Here is a 22,047-nt window from a genome sequence, read left to right as displayed (position 1 = left end):
CAAAAACAGATTCAGTATTCCTCAAAATGAATGAAAATAGTGAAATGCAAGCCTGCAATAACTAAGTTAAACCGCACAAACATCCTTTATGTATTTAATCCCATTTTATTAACCAATGTCTTTGCTGCTGACCTTCGATGATCCAAGACAACCATTAATATATTAATAACCAAAAATTACTTTAGATAAACATAAAATTTGTTTCATTTTTTTGTTTTGTTCTAAAGAGAGAAACAAGAGGCCAAGCCAAATGAGAAAAAGTAAGGCAAAAGTAACATAACGCATTAATACTTTCCATAAAAAAGTAACCAAGTAACGTAATTAGTTACTTTTTTAGAAAGTAACGCAATATTGCATAACTTTTAAAAGTAACTTTCCCCAACACTGTTTAAATGTATTTCTCTCATCCTAAACTCAATTGTCTCAGTGTCACTGTTAAGAGTCAAGTGTAGTCAGAGTAAAGACATTGAAAAGCATAGAGTTGACTCTGAAATGATGTAATAAATTGTATACGGTTAGTTCACAAGTGTTTTGCTAACAGTTTATGTTGTAAGAGACCCTTAGCACCCCTCAGCTTCAGCTGCATATCCACAAATGATGATGGCTGTGTATTATATTAAATATTTTTAATATATACACAGTATAATAATATATACAGTATATATTGGGGCAGTCGTGGTTAGAGAGTCTGACTTGTAGCCAAAAGATTGTGGGTTCGAGTCTTGGTACCGTCAGGGATTGTAGGTGGGGGAAATGGCTGCCCACTGCTCCGGGTGTGTGTTCATAGTGTGTGTGTGTGTGTGTGTGTGTGTTTGTTTGTTCACTGCTGTGTGTGTGCACTTGGATGAGTGAAATGCAGAGCACAAATTCCACCATACTTGGCCACACGTCATGTCCTTTCCTTTCCCATATTCAATTTTGGCAGTCTGATCAAGTAAATAGTCAAGGAGGATAAGTTAGAAATTGCAGCTGAAATTGAAGGTCAAGTTGAGCACATTGCCTTCTTTGCATTCTGGGATAGGCCTACAGTATTTCAGGTTTTATGCTTAAAGACTAAAAAGATATGCACATCCAAGACGAACAACTTAAATTGTAGGGTCTAACACAACAAACTATTTTTTTTTACTTTTTAAAAATCTTCTATTACACAGGTTGTACACTGGAAATTGTTAGCAAATTAGCATACCGTGTAAAGTATAATAATGTGTACTGTGGAAATAGTATATGGTGGTATTATGATATTCCATGACAGTCAGGCACTATAACAAATCCCAAAGCGCCACCTATTGGGTTTCGAGAGAGAATCATGCCTCGATTTGTGTTAAATTAATGCTAAAGTGCTCCCTCTAGTGGACTGAGTCTGCATACACTGTTTAGCTGCCATTTAGCAGCTGTTTTTTAGACATAAACACAAGGGGGTTTTGGTCAACATGCACTCGGCATTTTTTTCGTGAGTAATAGACCACGATTGAGACCATCTCTGTTTTCAGAGAAGAATGCCATAGCCTCATCCCACACAGGGTGGCCAAAAATACATTTTAGGTAAACACCAGGTAAGGGCCCAGATGGAAAGCGTTGTATTTAATGAGTTGTATTTGATACATCTGAGGTTTTAGTATTGCTTGCGGCTGTTGACTCGACAGAGAAGTAAAGTGCCAAGAGCAAGGAGATAATGGCTGGATGACTTTAAACTAAATCACAAAATCATGATAGGATAGAACGAATCATCCCATGCCTGTTTGCTCAAAGCAAACACATTTTTTATTCTTTTGCTGCTACCTTTATCGGTGCGTCACGCTTTAGCTGAAATAAACTTGTTTATGCCAGGATCTTGTTTTATAAATTTCCATGGCAACGGCAGTAGCACTGGCATGAGCACAGGGGTGATTTCAGGCAAGTTAAAGATGGACCAGGATGTGTATCCAAAACTCATGAATTGTACTAGAGAGCCATTTCCTGAGATGGAACATACTTCAAGCAATAAAACTGTCTGTCTAGCTGCATGTTTACCTCCCTAAAAGGCTTAATGTTTTCAAATGAACGTTTTTATTTATCTTTGTGATTAATTTATCTGTTTAAATGGTTTTTGGCTGTAATGTTTTAATCTTTCCAGTCTTTTAGTAGGTATGAAGTATTATTACATTATTCACTGTAAAGAGAAAAAAAAAACATATTTTCCGAGATTGTAAATAAAATAAATATTATTGGAGGATGTTTTACAAGAAAATACTATTTTAGTCTTTCACATTTACTTGCTGTTACTTGCTGTTTCTTTGTAACAATGTTTGAAATTTACTGGTTTCTAGGCCATTTTTTCAGTGTATGTATCATACAGTGAGAGGGGTATTATATTTTATTATATAAAACTATAGAATAAATATCACATACTCTAGATGACAGTTTCTCAAATTCTGGGTTGCCTAAATCAACCCAAAAATGACAGTTCTGGAAAAACAATTGCGAAATGCAATTAACCATGTAATAATCAAAATAATAATAATAAATAGGATTAAATAGGGTGAAAAAAACACGTCCTATATATTTTGTTGCTGGCATCAAAGCTTGTGTGTTCAGTCAAACTCTTCACTTTTTCAGCAAGAGTATTTTTGTGCAATAAAGAATTTTGGTATTGAGTTGAGTAACCATTTTATATCAACTGTAAAATCTGGAACCTGAAGCAGAGCCAAATCTAGACCACTGGCTACCATTCTTTTCAGCAGTGGCCCACTAGGGGGCCTCAGTAAGTTTTTTAATTAATATAAATGACAAAAAGTAACAAACCACTAAAGTGCAACATATAATGCAACATCTAAAGTGACATCAAATTACGTACTCTGGAGGAAAAAATCAGGAACTTCACAAGCAAGAGCACAATGACTGACTTCTTTAATCTAATAAAAGAGATGGCAAAATGACAAGGTTCCCATCTCCTAATTGTATAGGTCTCTGTTCATGGCCAAGCCAAACAAGTAGTTTTTTCTGTCTCCTTGTAATTACATGCTTTGATCTGAAGACAAGTAGAACAACTATTGAACAAAACCTCTAAAATGCAAGAACATCTAGAACTACTATATATATATAATACTTTTTTTTCAGTTCTGCATTGTTTTCTTTCCAGACATGTCAGCCATAATCCAAACTGCACTATTGAGGATCAGATGGTGGAACAGGCTCCTGCTGGCACAGCCATTATCTGGATGTCGCTGACTGTCTGGGTCACGCTGTTTGAAAAAGAACACAGTGAGCAGCAGGGCAAGCAGGGCAAGACACACAGAAAAAGTGTCTGTCACTGCAGTTTACAACCTCAACACATTACGATGTCTTAATAATGAACCCCATTTCTTATATTAACCTACATCTCTGAGCTGAAGTGTGTCATTTTGTTAAAATGCTTTCTTTTATCCCATAATATTAAAAGACAAACATAAATAAGCCATTTGTAGGTTTATTGTACTTTTTTTAAGTGTAAACCATTTTTCTGTGGCTCTGTCAAAACTTTTCTGTTTGCTTGAGCAGCCAGGCAACAGTGATTGATTATTTGTGAATGGTTTGTTTATTTTTGCATTTGTCACTTGACAAATGAACGAAAGACTCTAGACTCTAGACTTATGTTTCTCATAATTTATCTGGGCTGCATTTAAATGATTTCCGAAGATTGCTTATGTCGATGTGTTTGTGGGTTTTGACTATTGAAAAGATCATTTAATTTAATGAATTAATTAAAGATTAGTTTATTTTGCTGAACGAAATTCAAAGATCAAGTGTTTCAACCAATGGCGTGAGTTTAGGGGTGGGGCTGTCCGTTTTGGCCAACTAAAAGTGTTTGGGGAAACCCGTTTGAAAATAGTCATTATTTTTTACAATAGACATTACAACCTTCACTGAAAAATCAACAAAGTATGACAATTGACGTGGTGCTATGGAAACTGCTATCTTTATTCATTACATTCACAACGTAATAAGGAAACAAAGGAGAAAAACAGAGTGTTAAAGTATGAAAGTCTATTTGAGCGCTATGTGTTAAGGGGTTTTTGTCCCTTTCTCCTTTATAGAGTGCTGTGTTAGCATTTGTGATTCATTCATGGCTTAGACTACAGGAGGGTGAATAACAGCCAGCTGTCGTCCTCTTTCTGTGATTCATTCTTCCACTCTATGTTGCCCTACCCACATTTCCAGATTTCCTCTTTTGATCATGCTCAAACAAGGAATCACTCTTTGTTCTTCATGATTCCTCCTTTTGGACTATACGTGTCATTTGATCAACCACATTGTTATCTGATTGGGTGTGTACTAGGGCTGGGTTTTGACACAAATTTCATGATTCGATTCGATTCGATTACCGATTCGATTCAATTCAATATCGATTATTTTGGATATATATCAGGTACAGTACATGCCAAATTTTCTCAAGGAAAAAAAAATCTCTCAACTAATGCTGTAAAATATAGATGAGAGTCAGTTGGTACTACATTATTATAATAGTGAAGGTTAAAATTAATGAAGTTTTTACAATAATAAAGTTGAATTACTGAAATAAATGAACTTTTCCACGACATTCTAATTTATTGAGATGCACCTGTATAAACATTTAAATGGTGGCTGTCATAAAAACTTGATGGATTTATTCAAACATAAATTAAACATTGAAGAACAGTAAAAAAATATATAATGAATATGTTATATGGTGCGTATATTAAGCAAAATTATGGTCACCGAATATGTCTTTTCTGAGGTAAATGTGACGTTACGTGACATATTGTTTACACGCCATTATATTGACGTCTTTGCGCGGCTGAAACTGGTATTAATGTGGAGGAGATGATCAGTGCACGTGCGCCTCGCGCTGCTGCGTCTGTTGAACTGAGTCACACCACATTAAACAGCGCCAAAACAGCATTTATTGTTTAAATACTACAGTACAATGGACAGAATTTGAAATCTGAGACTTTATTTCATATTAAAAGTACCAAATCACAATGCTTATTGCGATTTATTGGATGGGAAGTACCCTTCAATGTCCCGTCCATTAACTGAAAACAGGCTAGACTAATGGATTCTTGGGATTTAAGAATCGATATCGTTCCGTAAAAATGAGAATATCGATATTTTTTACCCAGCCCTAGTGTGTACATTGTGTTTACCCTTGGCCAAATAAATGTGTTTCCGCATTTTAGCCCATACAAACTAAAAACATTAGGAGGCCACAATTGCTTTGATATAAAAAATGCAATAGCTGTTATGTGCCACATTTTATTTGGTGCTCCCAAACATGCTTCCATATGTTGAGGCTGTTCCATCTGGAAAAAGTAAGAATCGGGTATATGGCCTCCTGAGGTGGTTTGAATGATCACTTTGCTATCAAATGCGACTTGCAAGGGCTTTTACACTTGTTTTTTCATTATCGGTTAGCTAGCTGATCAGAAAAAACTCATGCAGTGTAAATACCTTCTTGGCTCAATTCAGTAAAGAAGGGAATGACAATGACAATCACTGTGAAGTGACTTTCGTTGTCAGCCTCAGTGATGAATTTCTCAAAGGGAAACTGTTCTGCCATCAAGCATTCACAGTAATGAGGTAAATGTGTGGGTAACTGTGAGATCTCATTAACTTCTTTTGTGAGATTCTTCATCATTAGCAGGTAACAGTTCTGGTGTCTCAGTGGACCACATTTGTCAGTTTAAGCAACATGTTGCAACTACACCACACAAAGCGAGACTATTTAACATGATTCTTATGAAGTTTTGACAGCTCATAACCATCTTGTGCACGGCTTGGGAGAGAGACCGAATGTATAATTATGATGGTCGGGTTTTGATGAGCGTCTTTGTTCCCTCAGGTCACAAACTGCCATCAAAGTCAGGTGCTCAAATGGCTACACATCAGTGAGATCTCAGTTCACACCTACAAAATCCATATGATGTCATTTACGAGGATAGTAAATGTCAGCCTGGCACTAAATTACTGTCATATACATCTGTGACGTACAGGTGAATTCCAATGAGCTAAACACACGTCTGGCACCTACCTTCTCATACTTGTAATAGACATCTGGCTTACTGGGTTCACTGAATATTGAGCTGAAATCAGATCAGTCAGGTGGAAAGCAATATGGCTTCTGCAAATTGATTTGGTGCTTAATTAATCATAAGAGCTAATGGAGCCATAACTCTGTCAGGACACAAATATCATAAATTAAAGTCATATCTTTACATGTAGTAGCTGGTAAATGCATTTTATTGACTGTTTCCTACGCAACACCCCATGACTAATAGCTAAAGCCAGTCATGTGATGGGTTCATTTATTATTAAGAAATATAATTAACCTTTATTTTACTAGTATTGTCGTTTTAATGTTAATTTTATTAATTATAATTAATTAATTATAGTTAATTTATTAATAATAATTAATAAAAACATTAATAACTTAAAAGGACACCGCTGTTACAAAAATTAAGATTTTAGTAGGCAATCGAGGTACGTTAAACACGTTTTAAAGATGGTAAAATGAAAGTAGGCACATGCAGTAGTTTAAAAATCAAATACAGATTTTTTTTGGAAACAGATTTTAAAGGGTTAGTTCACCCAAAAATGAAAATTAGCCCATGTTTTACTCATCCCCAAAGCATCCTAGGTGTATATGACTTTCTTCTTTCAGACAAATCCAATCGGAGTCATATAAAAAATGATCCTGGCTCTTCCAAGCGTTAGAATGGGAGTAGGCAGGTGTTTTTGTTCAACAGTCCAAAAGTAGTCAAATAAAGCGCACGCATCTGTAATAAAACGTGCCTCGGCTCCGGGAGGTGAATAAAGGCCCCCTGTAGTGAATCGATGCGTTTTTGTAAGAAAAATATCCATATTTAAAATGTTATAAACATTTTTATCTCACTTCTGCTTACTGTCATATACGTGCAAGCCGTTCCAGGTGGATGATGTAGGACGTATGCGTCACGCGCGCCTGTGAGATATGCTAGTCTCGCGAGAACCAGTCTCCTCTTGGCTTATATCAAAATCCTCCTACATTTTTCTTTACAAATCCTTGTTTTGTGCTTCTAATTCGTGACCGGCATTTGTTTTGCTGTCTCTCCTCCGCGCTTCCGGGTTCATTACTAATCACCGCCGCGTGCGCGACGTGTACGTCCTAGTTCATCCGCCACAACGACTTGCACGTATGACAGTCAGCAGAAGTAAGAAAAAGTATTTATAATACACTTTATAATACACAAATATTTTTCTTACAAAAACACATTGATTCACTACAAGAGGCCTTTATTCACCCTTCGGAGCCGTGTGAGGCACGTTTTATTATGGATGCGCGCACTTTATTTGACTACTTTTGGACTGTTGAACAAAAACACTTGCCTACTCCCATTCTAACGCTTGGAATAGCAAGAATAATTTTTAATATAACTCTGATTGGATTCGTCTGAAAGAAGAAAGTCATATACACCTAGGATGCTTTGAGGGGGAGTTAAAGATGGGCTAATTTTCATTTTTGGGTGAACTAACCCTTTAAGTACAACCACATTACTTGTGTTTATTCTGCTAAACCCTACATAAACCTGAAATTTTGGACCTTTTTCTGTGTGTTGGTGCTTTTAAAGGGATAGTTCACCAAAAAATGAAAATTCTGTAATTAATTACTCACTGTCCTGTCGCTCCAAACATCTTCAGAACACAAATTAAGATATTTTTGATGAAATCCGAGAGCTTTCTGACCCTGCATAAACAGCAACGCAACTACCACGTTTAAGGCCCAGAAATGTAGCAAGGACATTGTTAAAATAGTCCATGTGACATCAGTGGTTCAACCATAACTTTATGAAGCTACGAGAACACTTTTTGTGACCCAGAAGAGAAGAAATTGTAGAGTAAAGTCATTATTTTTGTTTTCATTGTGCACAAAAAGTATTCTCATAGCTTCATAAAAGTACGGTTGAACCACTGATGTCACATGGACTATTTTAACGATGTCCTTACTACCTTTCTGGGCCTTGAACATATGTGTTGCTGTCTATGCAGGGTCAGAAAGCTCTCTGATTTAATCAAAAATATCTTAATTTGTGTTCCAAAGATGAACGAAGGTTTGGAATGACATGAGGGTGAGTAATTAATGACAGAATTTTCATTTTTGGGTGAACTATCCCTTTAAGACTACCAATGAGAACAGCTTCACAAATGTGTTTGTGAGTAAACTAATTCTGTAATATGGGGAAAAACGTCAAGTAGGTTATACCGACATATGGTCGCAAATACTTTAATAATCTCAAGATGCAAAAGAGTTTTACTTTCTGAGTGTTTCTTTTTTTTCTGTACGCCCATGGTCCATTGGGAAGCTAAATGATCCGTCTGTCTAACAGGCTTTATGCAGACCTGGTTTGAACAAACAGTTAGAACAGAGATCAGAGGATTGTCTAGACTGCTCAAATTGTGCTCTCTCTAATGTTTGATTGAGAGATTTCAGCTCAAATGCAAGTTCTGGCTCAACAGTGTACTCTTTGATAGGAGAAATACCTCCCACTCTAGAAGAAGTTGTAAGTAGCCCACCAGGTAGCTAAATATGTAATCACTAGACAGGTAATCATTGGACATACACTTGCTGCCCAGATCTTTAACCACTAGGCTGTATCACAGCATACATATCAAAGATTACGGTCTTTCAGTCTGGTTATTTCATGTGCAAGAGGCGCTTTCCATGAATTCTGCATGACTGCTTACGGCTACATCACTTTACACAAGGGAAGAAGAAGAGATGGGCTCCCTCAATTTGCATTTTTCATCAGGGTCAGAACCGCTTTAACATGCAGCGAATCTCTGATGTTGCTTTTAGTTTATAATAAAATGCATGAAACAGCAGTGAAGATATTGAATACTAAAACATCATTACAGCCATATTAGCCAATGCCACCAGAGACACACTGCTGACGAGAAATAACACTGCAGGATGGAAATTATAATAATGGATCAAGAAGAGCTGCTGACAGTGTACCCTTTCCTCTGTCTGATCCTGAAGGTCGTTGCTGCAGATGAAACCAGCATGGCGTGGTTTAATTCTAGGCTGCAACACAGGTCAGATTGAGCAGAGGACTATTTGGTTCTTGTGGTCTTGTCTCGATGGCCAACGAGGTCTTCGGAGGGGATCTGTCTCTGGAGCTCATCTAGCTGACATTCAGGGCTGTAGAGGTCATCTCTAAGTGCTGATCCACCATCTGGTCTGGATACATACTGGATCTGGGTGGCTATGGTGACCTCGGAATAAGAAAGAAACAGATTAATATTAGCGTAGATGCCACTGAGAACAATAAAGCACATTAGTAAAAACTCTAAACATTTAGACATATTACCTGGAATGAAAACAATAAACTCCTAGTCTTGAAAGTACACACAGTATGTAGTTCCAGTGGAGTGGTCTGGTCATGTGCCAGTGTTTGGTGCCTTGGAAGAACTGACTGGGTTGCATCTGAAATCTTGCAATGATGACAAAGCACCAATGAAACCTTTGGCCACTCCATTCCACAATCCATTGCACAACAGGGAGCATTGATGCTGACTGGATTTGTATTAGAACATGTACATTTCATATTATAGGGCTACCTTAAATAGCATAAAAATAATATCAAAATATAACGGTCCTGCCTGTTGTTGATAAATACCAATGGTGACGTTTTACAAATTGATTAATCAATTGTCCCAGTGTTTACTAAGCCACGGTCTTCCCCAGTGCAGGAACTCGTGTGCACGATCTACTGATTCACTACCTAGGGAACTGACTGAGACGCTTTGAACGGCCTTGTGAAACGATTCAGTTGTTCATTTTTGTTCGGAACGACGAACTCCTCTTCCGAAGCGAAGTGGCTTCACGAGACTAAAAATGCCGTTTGAAATTCGACCCGTTTGAAAAGAGCGACATTTCACCGTAGCTGGTTGTTAGTCACGTTTAATGTCTTTTTACTTCACGGGACAATTGCAAAAGTTTACGTTACACACGCAAAAACCCATTCAACACGGCAATGTTAACTTCAAATGAGCGCATTACTGTGGTTTACATTAGTTACACGTTTCATAGATTTCGGTTAAGAGAAAAACCGCGCTATCTCTTCATATCTTTCCACGTCACGGAAACACAAAAATATAATACAACACGCCAAAATGAGCTAAAATTCATTATCGTAACACAGCTTTTGACATTAAGTGTTTTATGGACTAAACAAGGTTTGTGAGAGAATCGTTCAGTTTTGTGCACTGCGAAATTACTTTGACTTTGATGAGGGACTTTGAGAGAGCTCGCGGCAGCCAGGCGGAGTCTTGCGTCGTCTTGGGAAACGCAGCATATTGTCAGACCAGCCCCTGGGCGGAGGATCTGGAGATTGGTGCCTCTGCTTGCTCTTTCCCACTCGGTTTTAACACGCTCGGTTTAGTTCCGGGCAGAGACAGACACTTACAGCACGTAAGTGGACTCTAGACGGCGGAGTTAAAGACTTCAGAGACGCGCAACCCAGGAACGGATAGAAGCGAACAGACCGTATACGCTGCGTTTTCTCGTCATATATGTTCTCTAGTTTTTGAAAACCAAGTGGAATCGGACACAGTGAACGACACAGATATGTAAGATCTCTATCGCATGCTTCAATCAGTTTCTGACTCACTTTTGGACTTGCCACATGACAGTGCGCCATACATGTTTCCTTTTGTTTACATTCCATATGATTATGTATAGATGACTGACAATGTGTCCGTTAACTTTTCCATTTGACCAACATCAAGATATTAGATAAAAATGTTTATAAATCCATGTGGGAAAAAGTGTAAGATGTGCATTACCAATTTGTCTTCATTTACCTCCGTTTTTTGAGGTCTTGTCACGCAGCATGTAAATGCATAATGCATGCAGTAGTTTAACTCTGTTCATTTCAAGGATTGGTATATGATATTGAAAACAAGCCAGATATAGAAATCTTTATAAAATGATAATATAGAAAACTAGCCAAATATAGAAATCTTTATAATATAATTTTTGAAATCAGTAGTAACCTGGAAAAGTCATGGAAAATCTGTTGTTGATCAAAATATGTTGGAACTATGTATAATATCCTCAAAGCTAAGTGACAAACAGGTGACATGTACTATGCATTTTATGTAAACAGTAGTTTATATTTTTGCTTTTTTTAGTATGTATACTAAAAATTGACAGTCCATTTTTTGTCAAATTATTCATCATTAACTTGGGACATTTTGTAATTATTGCCCTATACACAAGTTTTCTCTCTCTTTCTCTCTCTCGCTCTCTCAATGTTCACCTTTGTTCCTTCAAATGGAAAATTACATGAGAAAGTGAAGACCTTTCAGTTTATGCAATTTGAAGAGCTTGTCACTTCAGATTTATGGCTGGAAACAGATGTCCCACGGTTTTACTAACGCTCCCACACTTTTTACTATTTCCTCAGGTGTAACCGAGCAGGAAGATGCTGGGAAGATCTAGGCCGGTGGGCTTAGGAGCTCTGCATGCGCGCTCAACCTGAAATCAGTCCCTTTTGCATCTATATGAAAGTTTGAGCTGAGCGTGATGGCATCTAGTCTTACATGTGCAGGTGTGGTATGGGCCCTGTTGTCCTTCCTTTGTGCAGCCACATCTTGCATAGGCTTCTTCATGCCATACTGGCTGCTTGGGTCGCAGATGGGTAAGCCGGTGTCGTTTGGAACGTTCCGCCGCTGTTCCTATCCCGTAAGGGATGAGGCCCGTGGTGGGACGGTTATGTTGGAGCAGTGTGGGCGCTATGCCTCCTTTCAGGGCATCCCGAGTCTGGAGTGGAGGATCTGCACGGTGGTGACGGGGACAGGCTGCGGACTGCTTCTCCTGGTGGCTCTCACGGCAATCATGGGATGCTGTGTTACGGATCTAATCTCTCGGACCATCGGAAGAGTGGCAGGAGGGATACAGTTTGTGGGAGGTGAGTTCAATTACAAGGAGCTTGACTGGAGATTTAGTGGATGGGTAAATGGTGAAATGGTTGGATGAATGGATGTATAGATGGCAGAATGAGTGGATAGATGGACTGAGAGATGAAGAGTGTGCCAGCTAGATGAATGATTGAATGGGCAACTGTTATAGTTTTAAGTAGTGATATATTGATACTGGCCATGCTGATAACTCTGCTGATAAAAATTTTGAGTTTTGAGCATTATCATCCTATAATAAAATTAATTAAAATAAAATAAATACATTGTTATAAAATAATCTAATATTGGCTTGTATAGTATATAATATAAATAATTGTATTAAATTTTTTATAGGAATAACCTAATATAGGCTTTATATTGGCCACACCACTTTCTACAGTAGTTAGTTGGTATTGGCATTGGTCAGCTACTAATTTTCGGTGCATTTATTGGTTGGATGAACAGGTGGGTTGTCAGAAGGATAGATGAATGTGCTTGTAAATGCATAGTCAAATGAAACACTACAACTTCTCAAACACACTTTCGTTTGCGTCTTTCCCAGACGCAAGTACTTAGCAGCTCCTAAGCGGGAACACATGATGACAACCGCATCCTCTTAGTGAAACCTGGTGTGCTTGTTTTGACATTCTGTTGCTACGATTCATGTCATCCTGTGAGGATAGGAGCCTGTTGATTTGGGCAAACACACCAAACTTACACCCTGGTGAAAATCAGTTCGAGTTTGCTTGGTAACTAAACAAATAGTGAAAAGCAAACAAGAGTTTCCTTTCATGTCCTTAGTACTGGTCAGATGGGATTGGTTTTTCAACCGATGATTGAGCTACAGTTGTTAACACAGAACATCTATGATTTCATGTACTGATTTTGGATGGGAAGTGGGCGTATTATGGAAAATTTGGTAAAATTATAAACTAAAACTAATTTAATTCAAAGGATAGTTCACTCCAAAATGAAACTTATCATCATTTACTCACTCTCATGTCGCTCTGACATTATTTCAACAAAACATTGGAGCCCATTGACCTTGACATGAGGGTGAGTATTCTGGGATGGATGCCAGATGCCACATTGGTGTATCACTTCTTCAGTTTGCCCTTTTCAGGTGGGAATATTACTTGTTAGTAGGTCAGACTTGGGAAGTATGTTGTTGTCTGTGCGTTCTGAATGAACGTTATGGTTCCTGCATCCTATTGGATTTCCTCTCACACCCACGTCTTGCTTCACAGCACCCGTTGCATGTTTGCATACGTCACGCACGCTCTCCTGAAAGACAGTTGGCTCAGTCATGTGTTTCATACAGTGAATTTACCGTAGGATTTATGGGATCCGTCTGGCTACTGTCAGAATCCCGGCCAATGAGAACCCAAGACCTTGAAATGAGTCTTTTTCGCTTGAGAGATCTGCCGATATGACTCACTGGGATCTGGGTGTTTTCTCAATTACTCTTTAATGTCTTCTTAACACATTAGAGAAATACTGAGGACATCCTTTCAGAACAACCTCAGCTCCTGGGAGATATTTCTCACTTTGCTGTAATGACATTGCCTGATGAGTTTGTTACAGTTTGCGAATGCAAAAATCAACTGTTTGGATTTCTCCCAAGCTTTCCGTCCCTTATGTATTGCCTTATGCCCCTATCAAAAGTCTGTTCTCTGATACTCTTTCTTATCTTACTCCTTTTTCTCTTTACTTTTGAGTATTTGCTGCCCTGTATGAATTTCGCAGTAGAAGATGAAAAAGAATGCATTCATTGAACCATAACTATGCCCACTAGAGTCTTTTTTTTTGCATTTTCTGCAGTGGTTGCAGGCAAGAATCTAGTTATTCTGTGGAAAGGATTTCTATGATAAAAAGAGATGAAATACTACACTTTTACACCATTAGTGTAAAAAATGACAGCAAAGATATTTATAATGTTACAAAAGATTTCTGTTTCAAATAAATGCTAAAAACGTTCTATTCATCAAAGAAACCTGAAAACAAGTATCATAGTTTCCACACAAATATTAAGCAGCACAACTATTTTCAACATTTATTATAAAAAGAAATGTTTCTTGAGCACCAAATCAGAATATTAGATTATATTAAATTAATGATTTCTGAAGAATCATGTGACATTGAAGACTTGAGTAATGACACTGAAAATTCAAGTTTGCCATCACAAAACCAAATTACATTTTAAGTTGTATTAAACTAGAAAACTGTTCTTTTAAATTGTAATAATATTTCACAGTGTTATTGTTTTGTATTGTATTTTTTGTCAAATAATTTCAGTCTTGGTGAGCATAAGACATTTCAAAAACATTAAACAAATCTGACAGATCCCAAAAGTTTTTTGTATTCACATCTATATGTATATACTCACTTGTGAATTCCTTGTCTTCAGTTGTTCAAGTGACAGAAATAAGGCCAGTTCATGTTGAGTCAGTGCTCAGAATATCACAATTGTTCTGTGTTTTTGTAGGCCCTTCATTCCAGAGATCACGTTGTCATAATTACAGTGGGGAAATCTTATACAACCTTACCCTGAGGAAAACACAAATAAGTAAGGTGGCAACAACTGTGTGTATGCGAGTGCTTGAGTAAGCTTTGAGAGTATCTCATCATTACGAGATGTTGTCATCATTATGGTGAGCATAAGACATTTCAAAAACATTAAATAAATCTGACAGATCCCAAAAGTTTTTTGTATTCACATCTATATGTATATACTCACTTGTGAATTCCTTGTCTTCAGTTGTTCAAGTGACAGAAATAAGGCCAGTTCATGTTCAGTCAGTGCTCAGAATATCACAATTGTTCTGTGTTTTTGTAGGCCCTTCATTCCAGAGATCACGTTGTCATACTTACAGTGGGGAAATCTTATACAACCTTACCCTGAGGAAAACACAAATAAGTAAGGTGGCAACAACTGTGTGTATGCGAGTGCTTGAGTAAGCTTTGAGACGTGACGGTTCAGTAATCTATCCAGCAGCAGCTGTCTTACTGTAAGCCTTCACTTCTTGAGCTGTAAACTTTAGACGAATACCAACAGAGGGTCAATGCAGCTTGGAACAAATATGTATGTTGTCTGTCAAAGTTTGAATTCAGAAACTGCAAGAATTTGGCACTTTACTTGTTTCTTTAAGTCCTTAGGCCACCTATGTGTCACAATAATGATTAACTTTTCCAAAGTTGTCCTTGACTTTGTGTCTGGTTATAGTGGACTGCACAACGTGCAAAATTGTTGAGCTGTGAAAGTTTACCTCCTGCTTTCCCTCTGTTAGCTCGGATGTCAAATACGTCACGTTTGCATGCTGTGTAAATCACTCTCGTTTAAATCTAAATTGACAATATTGAATTAGTCACGCTGGAAAGTTTCTAATTGCAGAAACGGACGGGTGTTGAGAACTGCTGATTTGTGTACATTTGTGTGGTGAACGGAACCGTGTGTGCGCTTGAGCAACGTGTATTTGTGGTCGTGTGGGAACAGACCTAGCTGAGGGTGTATACGCTGGTTTTAGCTGACCCGTGCCGACCCCTGGGCGCTTGGAAAGAGTCGGATGGAGAGATGAGAGGGCGTAGGATGGTGTGAATGAGAAAGACAGGCAGGATCCAGCTGATGGAGACAGCTGCAGCAGCAGGAAGAGACTTACTGGCTCCAGTACTGGTGCACATCTCTCACTATGTCTCACTCGCAGTTTTTTTTTTACTGTCCGCCTGTCTGTCTGAAAAATTCTGTTGACTCCTTGGAATGCTTGGAATGTTGCTGGAAAATAGGAGAAAAAGAGTATGAGAGTGACACACAGTGAACTGAATAGGCCAGAGGTGAAGAAAATCTGTTCCTGTCCTTCACAGAAATCAATGACAGTGTCTATCAGATAATGTCTTGTAAATTCGACACCATTGGGTGTAGCCCATTATGATGGAATTTCAATCCACATTTTATCCTTCCTAAATGATATGCAAGATTAGAAATCTCACAGGGCCAGCTATATTACAGCACAAAACCAAAATGAAATTTTATTTTACATAAAGGCAATAAAGCCATTACAATTTATTTTGCATTGCGATGTTATTTTCATGACTATGAAGCATATGTAACCCCAAATTTTCTTTGCTGTAATGTATTTGGTATGTAATTTAAATGATCTATCTCTTAGTTTATGTAACAAATTTATCAAAGGATTGTATCATTTATTCATTTAAACGATGTCTCTGTATTTCTGTAATTCTATAATTGTGATAAAAAAGCACAATATTATTTTACAAATAATCATAAACTACAGGTAGAAAAAGAAAAACTACAATAATGTGAAACTCTACAATTTAGATTGATTTTAAATTAAAATATAAATTACACATTATTATAAACTGAGGGTTAGTATTTTTATATTGCAGTAATGAGAATTGAGGGGAAATGTACATAATTGTCATGAAAATAATCTCAATGATCCAAAAAAATGTAAATCATTAATTTTTAATGTGAAAAATATATTTTACAATTTTGTTTTACTTTGAATTGAAATTACTTTTTGACAGATTTTGTTTATACAAGTGCATCCAAAATTATAATATGTTATAGTAAATTAAATTCCAGAATATGCTTGAATGATGTACTAGTGTGCATCCATGCATGTTAAAATTGTCCACAACCTATGTTATGAAAGAGGAGATGTTATGATTATTACCTTTCAACCAAGAAAATGGCATAATGAAAGAATGAAAGACAGAAACTCCCACAACAGTTTTTTTTTAAATGCATTAAATTAAACATTAAGCTAAATGTGTTTTAAAGTAATGAACAAATTGATATCAAGGTGCAGTTTCATGACATGAAATGTCTCAATACTGGTATGTGTTTTCTCATCACAGAGTGCAGATTTTTAATACATAGTGCAGCCATAGGGATATTTTACACTTTGGGAAATAAAAATGGGTCATTAAACAAGATGTGCAATAACAGTTCTCGCTTTAGGAGCCATTTAGGAGACTTGCCATTCTCTATTCTCTTGTTATTTGACCCACACACATAATTTAAGGCATATTTAGGAGAGATGGTATCCTCAAAGCAGACTTTTAGATTTCAGAGAAAACAACGTGAGAGCAGCAGGGCACCATCAGCTGACCAATCTCTACTTTTATAAAGAAACTCTCACGTTTTACAAGAAATGATTCCTCCGTGACTCCTTAAGGAAATGACTCCGAAACCTTTCCAACAGGCTGCAATATCGGCCCCTTTGACAAAACTGTACACAACAGCCGTAAGGATATGTAGGTCACGGCTACGACTGGTGTTTGCATGTGTTTACATTCTTGTAAGAAAAGCGGCGTGCTGCATGACTTTATTTTCAGCTCGACAAAATCTTTGCCTTTGCTTAGCACTAGTCTGGAACGATAGGCGATTTGCTCACTTATTGTAGGTGAAGGAAAAAATTGAATGCAAAGGATTTTTGGGTCGGGATAAAAGGAATATTTTTGTGACACTAAAATGTCGGTTGTGTTCAATCTACTTCAAAAACTAAAAATGTTAAATTTGAACACAAATTATGAATAGTATCAATATTCAGTAATTTTGCCATCCCTAAATATGATGCAAAATTTCATAAAATATGGACAGTGTCACAAATGAGACTGTGCTCTAGTCTTTGGTTGGGATGATGAGATTCAGAATGAGTTTGCTATGGTGTGTCGAATATAAAGAGGTTTGTGTTCCCAGTGTCGTTGTGGGTGTGTGTGGCCTGATAAACCGGAGTCAGGCGAACACGTGCTGGAAGGAGATCTTTCATTCATGAATTATTCATTGAAACTTAACTGGCTAAAAAAAATCAGTCTTCAAATCCAGTATGATATTTTAGCTTTGAGGCACATATCTTGAAACCAGCTCACATAATTGAGAAAGGCAGTGATTCACAAGAGAGCGGGGATGTTCAAATCCTCAGATGCTCAGAATAGCATATGTGAGCGTGTGGGTGTGTGCAGCGCATGAAAGAGCGTCCGGATACTTTTTCATATTTGCCCTGTATACCATGTCCTCAGTCTGCTTATGCATCTCTTGAACAGTATCTAGCACTCCTTTCTCTGTCATCATCCAGCAAAACTATCAGCAAATGGAGACATTGGCCTTTTACTGTTGTTAAAGGGATAGCTGACCCAATGTTGACTCTTCTTCATGTTGGTTCAAACCCGTATGACTTTCTGTCTTCCACAGAACACAAAAGAAGACATTTTGAAGGATTTTTATTTTCCAGTTCATTTCATTCAATGGGAACTGAGGATTTCATGCTTCAAAATGGTGTAAAGTGGGATAAGTAGTAGTACACACCACTTCATACAAATATAGACTGAAATCTAAGTCATTATTCACTCATAATCATTCCCTCCAGTGAGCTGTTAACCACTTTGACTGGATCAGCGAGTTAGCTCAGATCAGTCTGATTCATGAACAGATGGTTCAGTTTTGTAAAATGGATAAACAAATTCATCAAAAATAAACTGGAAAGAGTTGATGTGGCTGAAATTTTAAATCTTTACAATATCATTCCTACCGCAATCTTACATTCATGTTTTTGTTAGACCCCATTGACAACACTGAGACACTTCATGTTCCACAGATGAAAGAATACAGGTTGTACTGGTTTAGAATGACATAAGGGTAACTATATGATGACAGAATTTTTGGTTTTGGGTGAAGTATCGCTTTAATTTCTTATCGCAACAGTTTTTCTTATCCAGAAGGTCATGAGCTAGACGTTATTAACTTTTTGCGAATACGCACACACACGCTTGAACAAAGCCAACTTTCCATGGATAAGTGAACAAAGGAGCCTCTGTGTTCCAGAACTTTGAGAAGTTCCATGGCAAACTTGGCTCAGTCCAATTCCAGCGCTGCGTGGTCCCTCTCCGGCCCGGCTCCCTCCCTCAGATTGGAATGCAGGTCTGCATTCTCCTCGGGGCAATCATGCTGGAATGTTCCAGGCTTCCAGATGGTCCTCTAAAGTCCACGACTGTGGCAGCAGAGACATTCTTTGGCTACAGTAAAATAGGAAATAAATGGTTTTCTCTCCTAGCTCAGAGACCGACCCAACCGTGTGGCAGAGGGAGATTTTTTTGAGGATAAAGCAGAAGAGAAGAAAGGTTTGGATTCACACAGATGGCACAGGCACATTTGAAGGAAGCTCAGTAGAGAAGAGTTTTCATCTCTTCAAGTCTCTTGCAACCAGAAGGTGGTATCTCTGAGGCACCATTACAGCTTTGAGGATTTTTTTCAGTCTGTTTACTGCTTTCTTGAGTTTGAATATGTATTTTTTTTGCTGCAGCAGCCTGTTTCTTTTTTAGCCTGCTGCATTTGCTGTCAAAGCCAACGTAATGAAAATTCTGTTTGCTTACTCACCTTCATGACTTACTTTCTTCTATAGAACATAGAACAAGAACAGAGATTGAAGAATGTGCTGCTCTGGACAAAAAGGACACAGAAGCACCAAAACATATAATAAATATATCCTAAAAGTTTTTCTTATCACTTATTCACTATATATTGCAAGTCCCCCAAGCCATACGCTTTGTGTGATGAACAAAACAAAAAAATAAGACTTGATCTCCTACCTTAGAGGCATGTTAATCTTGAGGAAGTTGCCAAATCTTGCCAGATTTTGCCAAAGAACAAAATGTAGGATTTCTTTTTTTTAAGAAATTAATAATTAAATAGATCAAATGTGACAGTAAAGACTATATATTCATAACATAATTAATAATACTAAAATGTAATAATATTTCACAATATTAAAACATATTTAAAAATCTTACCAACCCCAGATTTTTGAACGGTAGTGTGTTACAAACTTGGCTAATATAATTTTAAATAGCAAACATATTGTGTTCTTCTAAACAGCATTCCTAATTCATTCGCTGCGTCACACACTGACATTGTGAAGTTTTCCGCAGTGTGATTTAAAAAGGAACAGGCTTTTGGAATAATAATGCATTTATGTTCATAAAAACATTCCCAGCTGTTGTTGGCTGTTATGACGGTAAATTAATTCATGAGCTTAGTTTAGGACACACCAGTGGCCTTTTTTTTTCTCTGTCCTTTTCTCTCACCATTTCATTAGTTCCTCACTCTCTGGCTGATTGAAATAAGAATTATGGTCCGTGTAAGTCTGTGGCGGTCTGTAACGGCGTGTGGTGACAGTGCGGCTTTACATCATGTGCACGAGGCTGATAGCAGCGGCTGGCCGGCCGCTTGAGCTGAGCTCAGGACTGTCAATCACGTCTAGGGATTGAATGCCAAGGTTTATGATGGAACTCAGTGCGGACACTTCGGTCTAGGCAGCTGCTCACCCCAACTGCTTTATTAAAGGGATATTTCACCCAAAAATTAAAATTCTGTCTTCATTAACTCACCATCATATATGTTTCCAAACCCATAACTTTTTTCTATGGAACACCAAAGGAGATGTTTAGCAGAGCTTTAATAGTTCAAACCAGTTAGAGAAATAGTAGTTTTGTAGTGCCTTGTTATTTTACTCTTAAATGGATAATTCACCCAAAACTGAAAATTCTGTCATTAATTACTCACTCTGTCATTCCAAACACGTAAGACCTTTGTTCATCTTTGGAACACAAATTAAGATGTTTTTAATGAAATCCAAGAACTTTCTGTCCCTGCATAGACAGCAATGCAACCACCACGTTCAAGGCCCAGAAAGGTAGCAAGGACATCAGTGGTTCAACCGTAATGTTATGAAGCTACAAGAATACTTTTTGTGTGCAAATTCTCGTACCTTCATAAAATTAAGGTTGAACCACTGCTGCTGTCTATGCAGGGTCAGCTCTCGTATTTCATAAAAAAATATCTTAATTTGTGTTCTGAAGGAAGATGAACGATGGTTATGGGTTTGGAACGACCTGAGGGAGAGTAATTAATGACAGAATTTTCATTTTTGTGTGAATATCCCATTAATGTTCCTTGTTGGCCTAGTTCAGAGGTTTAACCTAAAGACGATCCCTATCGGGGGTTAATTGGAGCGAAAGGGTCATCTGGAGACCATTCACCCTTTATTGCTTTCTCACACGTCACTGTCATGGAATTTTAGTCAGGCTCTGTCTGTCTTTTGGTCAAAGGATTTTGAGAAGAGCAAGTCTGAAGATGGTTTTGAGAGGGACACATGCCTCTGTGTTCAAACAAAAATCTAGTTAGGTAAGCTTTGTTTTGTCAGTGGGGCAAGGACACTCTAAATTAGCACTCTAGGTTTTTCTTCAAATTTACTTTACCATTTTATTTTACAGGTCCCTTTTGTGTCCACGCTTTGCTGGCATCTTTTCGTGTAGACTTTAACAAACAGCAGCCAATTCATCACAAAAGCTGCCAAAAAAAGCCAGTCATCCATGGAAAATTCCATCTGTAACAGCAGGTCCGAGTCTGTGCAGGTCTTTCTCTGTTTTCACACTGTTGGGTTTTGATAAGACAGGACTGCACTTCCTGGCAATGAGCCTTGATTGGACTGCACATAAACATCCACCTACCCACCCACATATAGACACAACAGGATGTCAGAATTTTTAGAAATGGACGTAATTGCTATGAAGAGTTCCAGATTGTAAGTATGTGAGTTTTGGAACATTCTGTCTATGTTCTGACCAGTTGACTTGGCAACCCAGAAGTCAACAATGACATGACGAGCCCTGGCAGCAGTAACCCTTCATCCCTGGCAGGCCACTTCACAGATAGCGCTCTGGTAATTGAGATGTAATTTGCCCAGTGCAGTTATATATAGATTGAAAAGTGCTTGGTGGAGAAAGTCAGATGAGGAGAAGACAAGCTTCTTTATGTGCTAGAACTTCCTCCTTTAGTAGTTTACAAACATTGTACGCCTGAAGCACTTATTTTCTTTACTATGGACAAATGGATAGATTTGTCATGCGTTACAGTGATTTTACTCCCTTAACTGGGGTAAAATCTAAGGATGACCCAATTGCAAGATGCCCTATTGATAAATTATTAGCCATATATTAGATCAGATATTAGCCATTTTAGACAAATTAATATCCAAAATAATTGTGTTCTTCTAACACACTGATACAGTCCCTTGCATTCTTCTTTTTTGGCAAGCT

The 22,047-nt window shown here is 37.7% G+C and overlaps 1 protein-coding gene across 1 annotated transcript in view; it reads left to right on the top strand.

Moving 5' to 3' along the window:
• Positions 1-10,268: 10,268 nt before the first annotated feature.
• Positions 10,269-22,047, top strand: part of lhfpl6 (LHFPL tetraspan subfamily member 6) — a 28,577-nt gene continuing 16,798 nt past the window's right edge. The window contains exons 1-2 of the mRNA XM_016561355.1: positions 10,269-10,602; positions 11,442-11,945. Of these exons, the coding sequence (XP_016416841.1) occupies positions 11,561-11,945 (385 nt within the window). The 5' untranslated portion in view covers positions 10,269-10,602; positions 11,442-11,560. The remainder of the gene's footprint in view (positions 10,603-11,441; positions 11,946-22,047) is intronic.

This window comes from Sinocyclocheilus rhinocerous, unplaced genomic scaffold (assembly GCF_001515625.1).
Source record: "Sinocyclocheilus rhinocerous isolate Xijiao unplaced genomic scaffold, SAMN03320098_v1.1 scaffold708, whole genome shotgun sequence".
NCBI classification, from domain to species: Eukaryota; Metazoa; Chordata; class Actinopteri; order Cypriniformes; family Cyprinidae; genus Sinocyclocheilus; species Sinocyclocheilus rhinocerous.
Note: the sequence above shows the minus strand (reverse complement) of the source record. Positions and strands in the feature narration are given on the sequence as shown.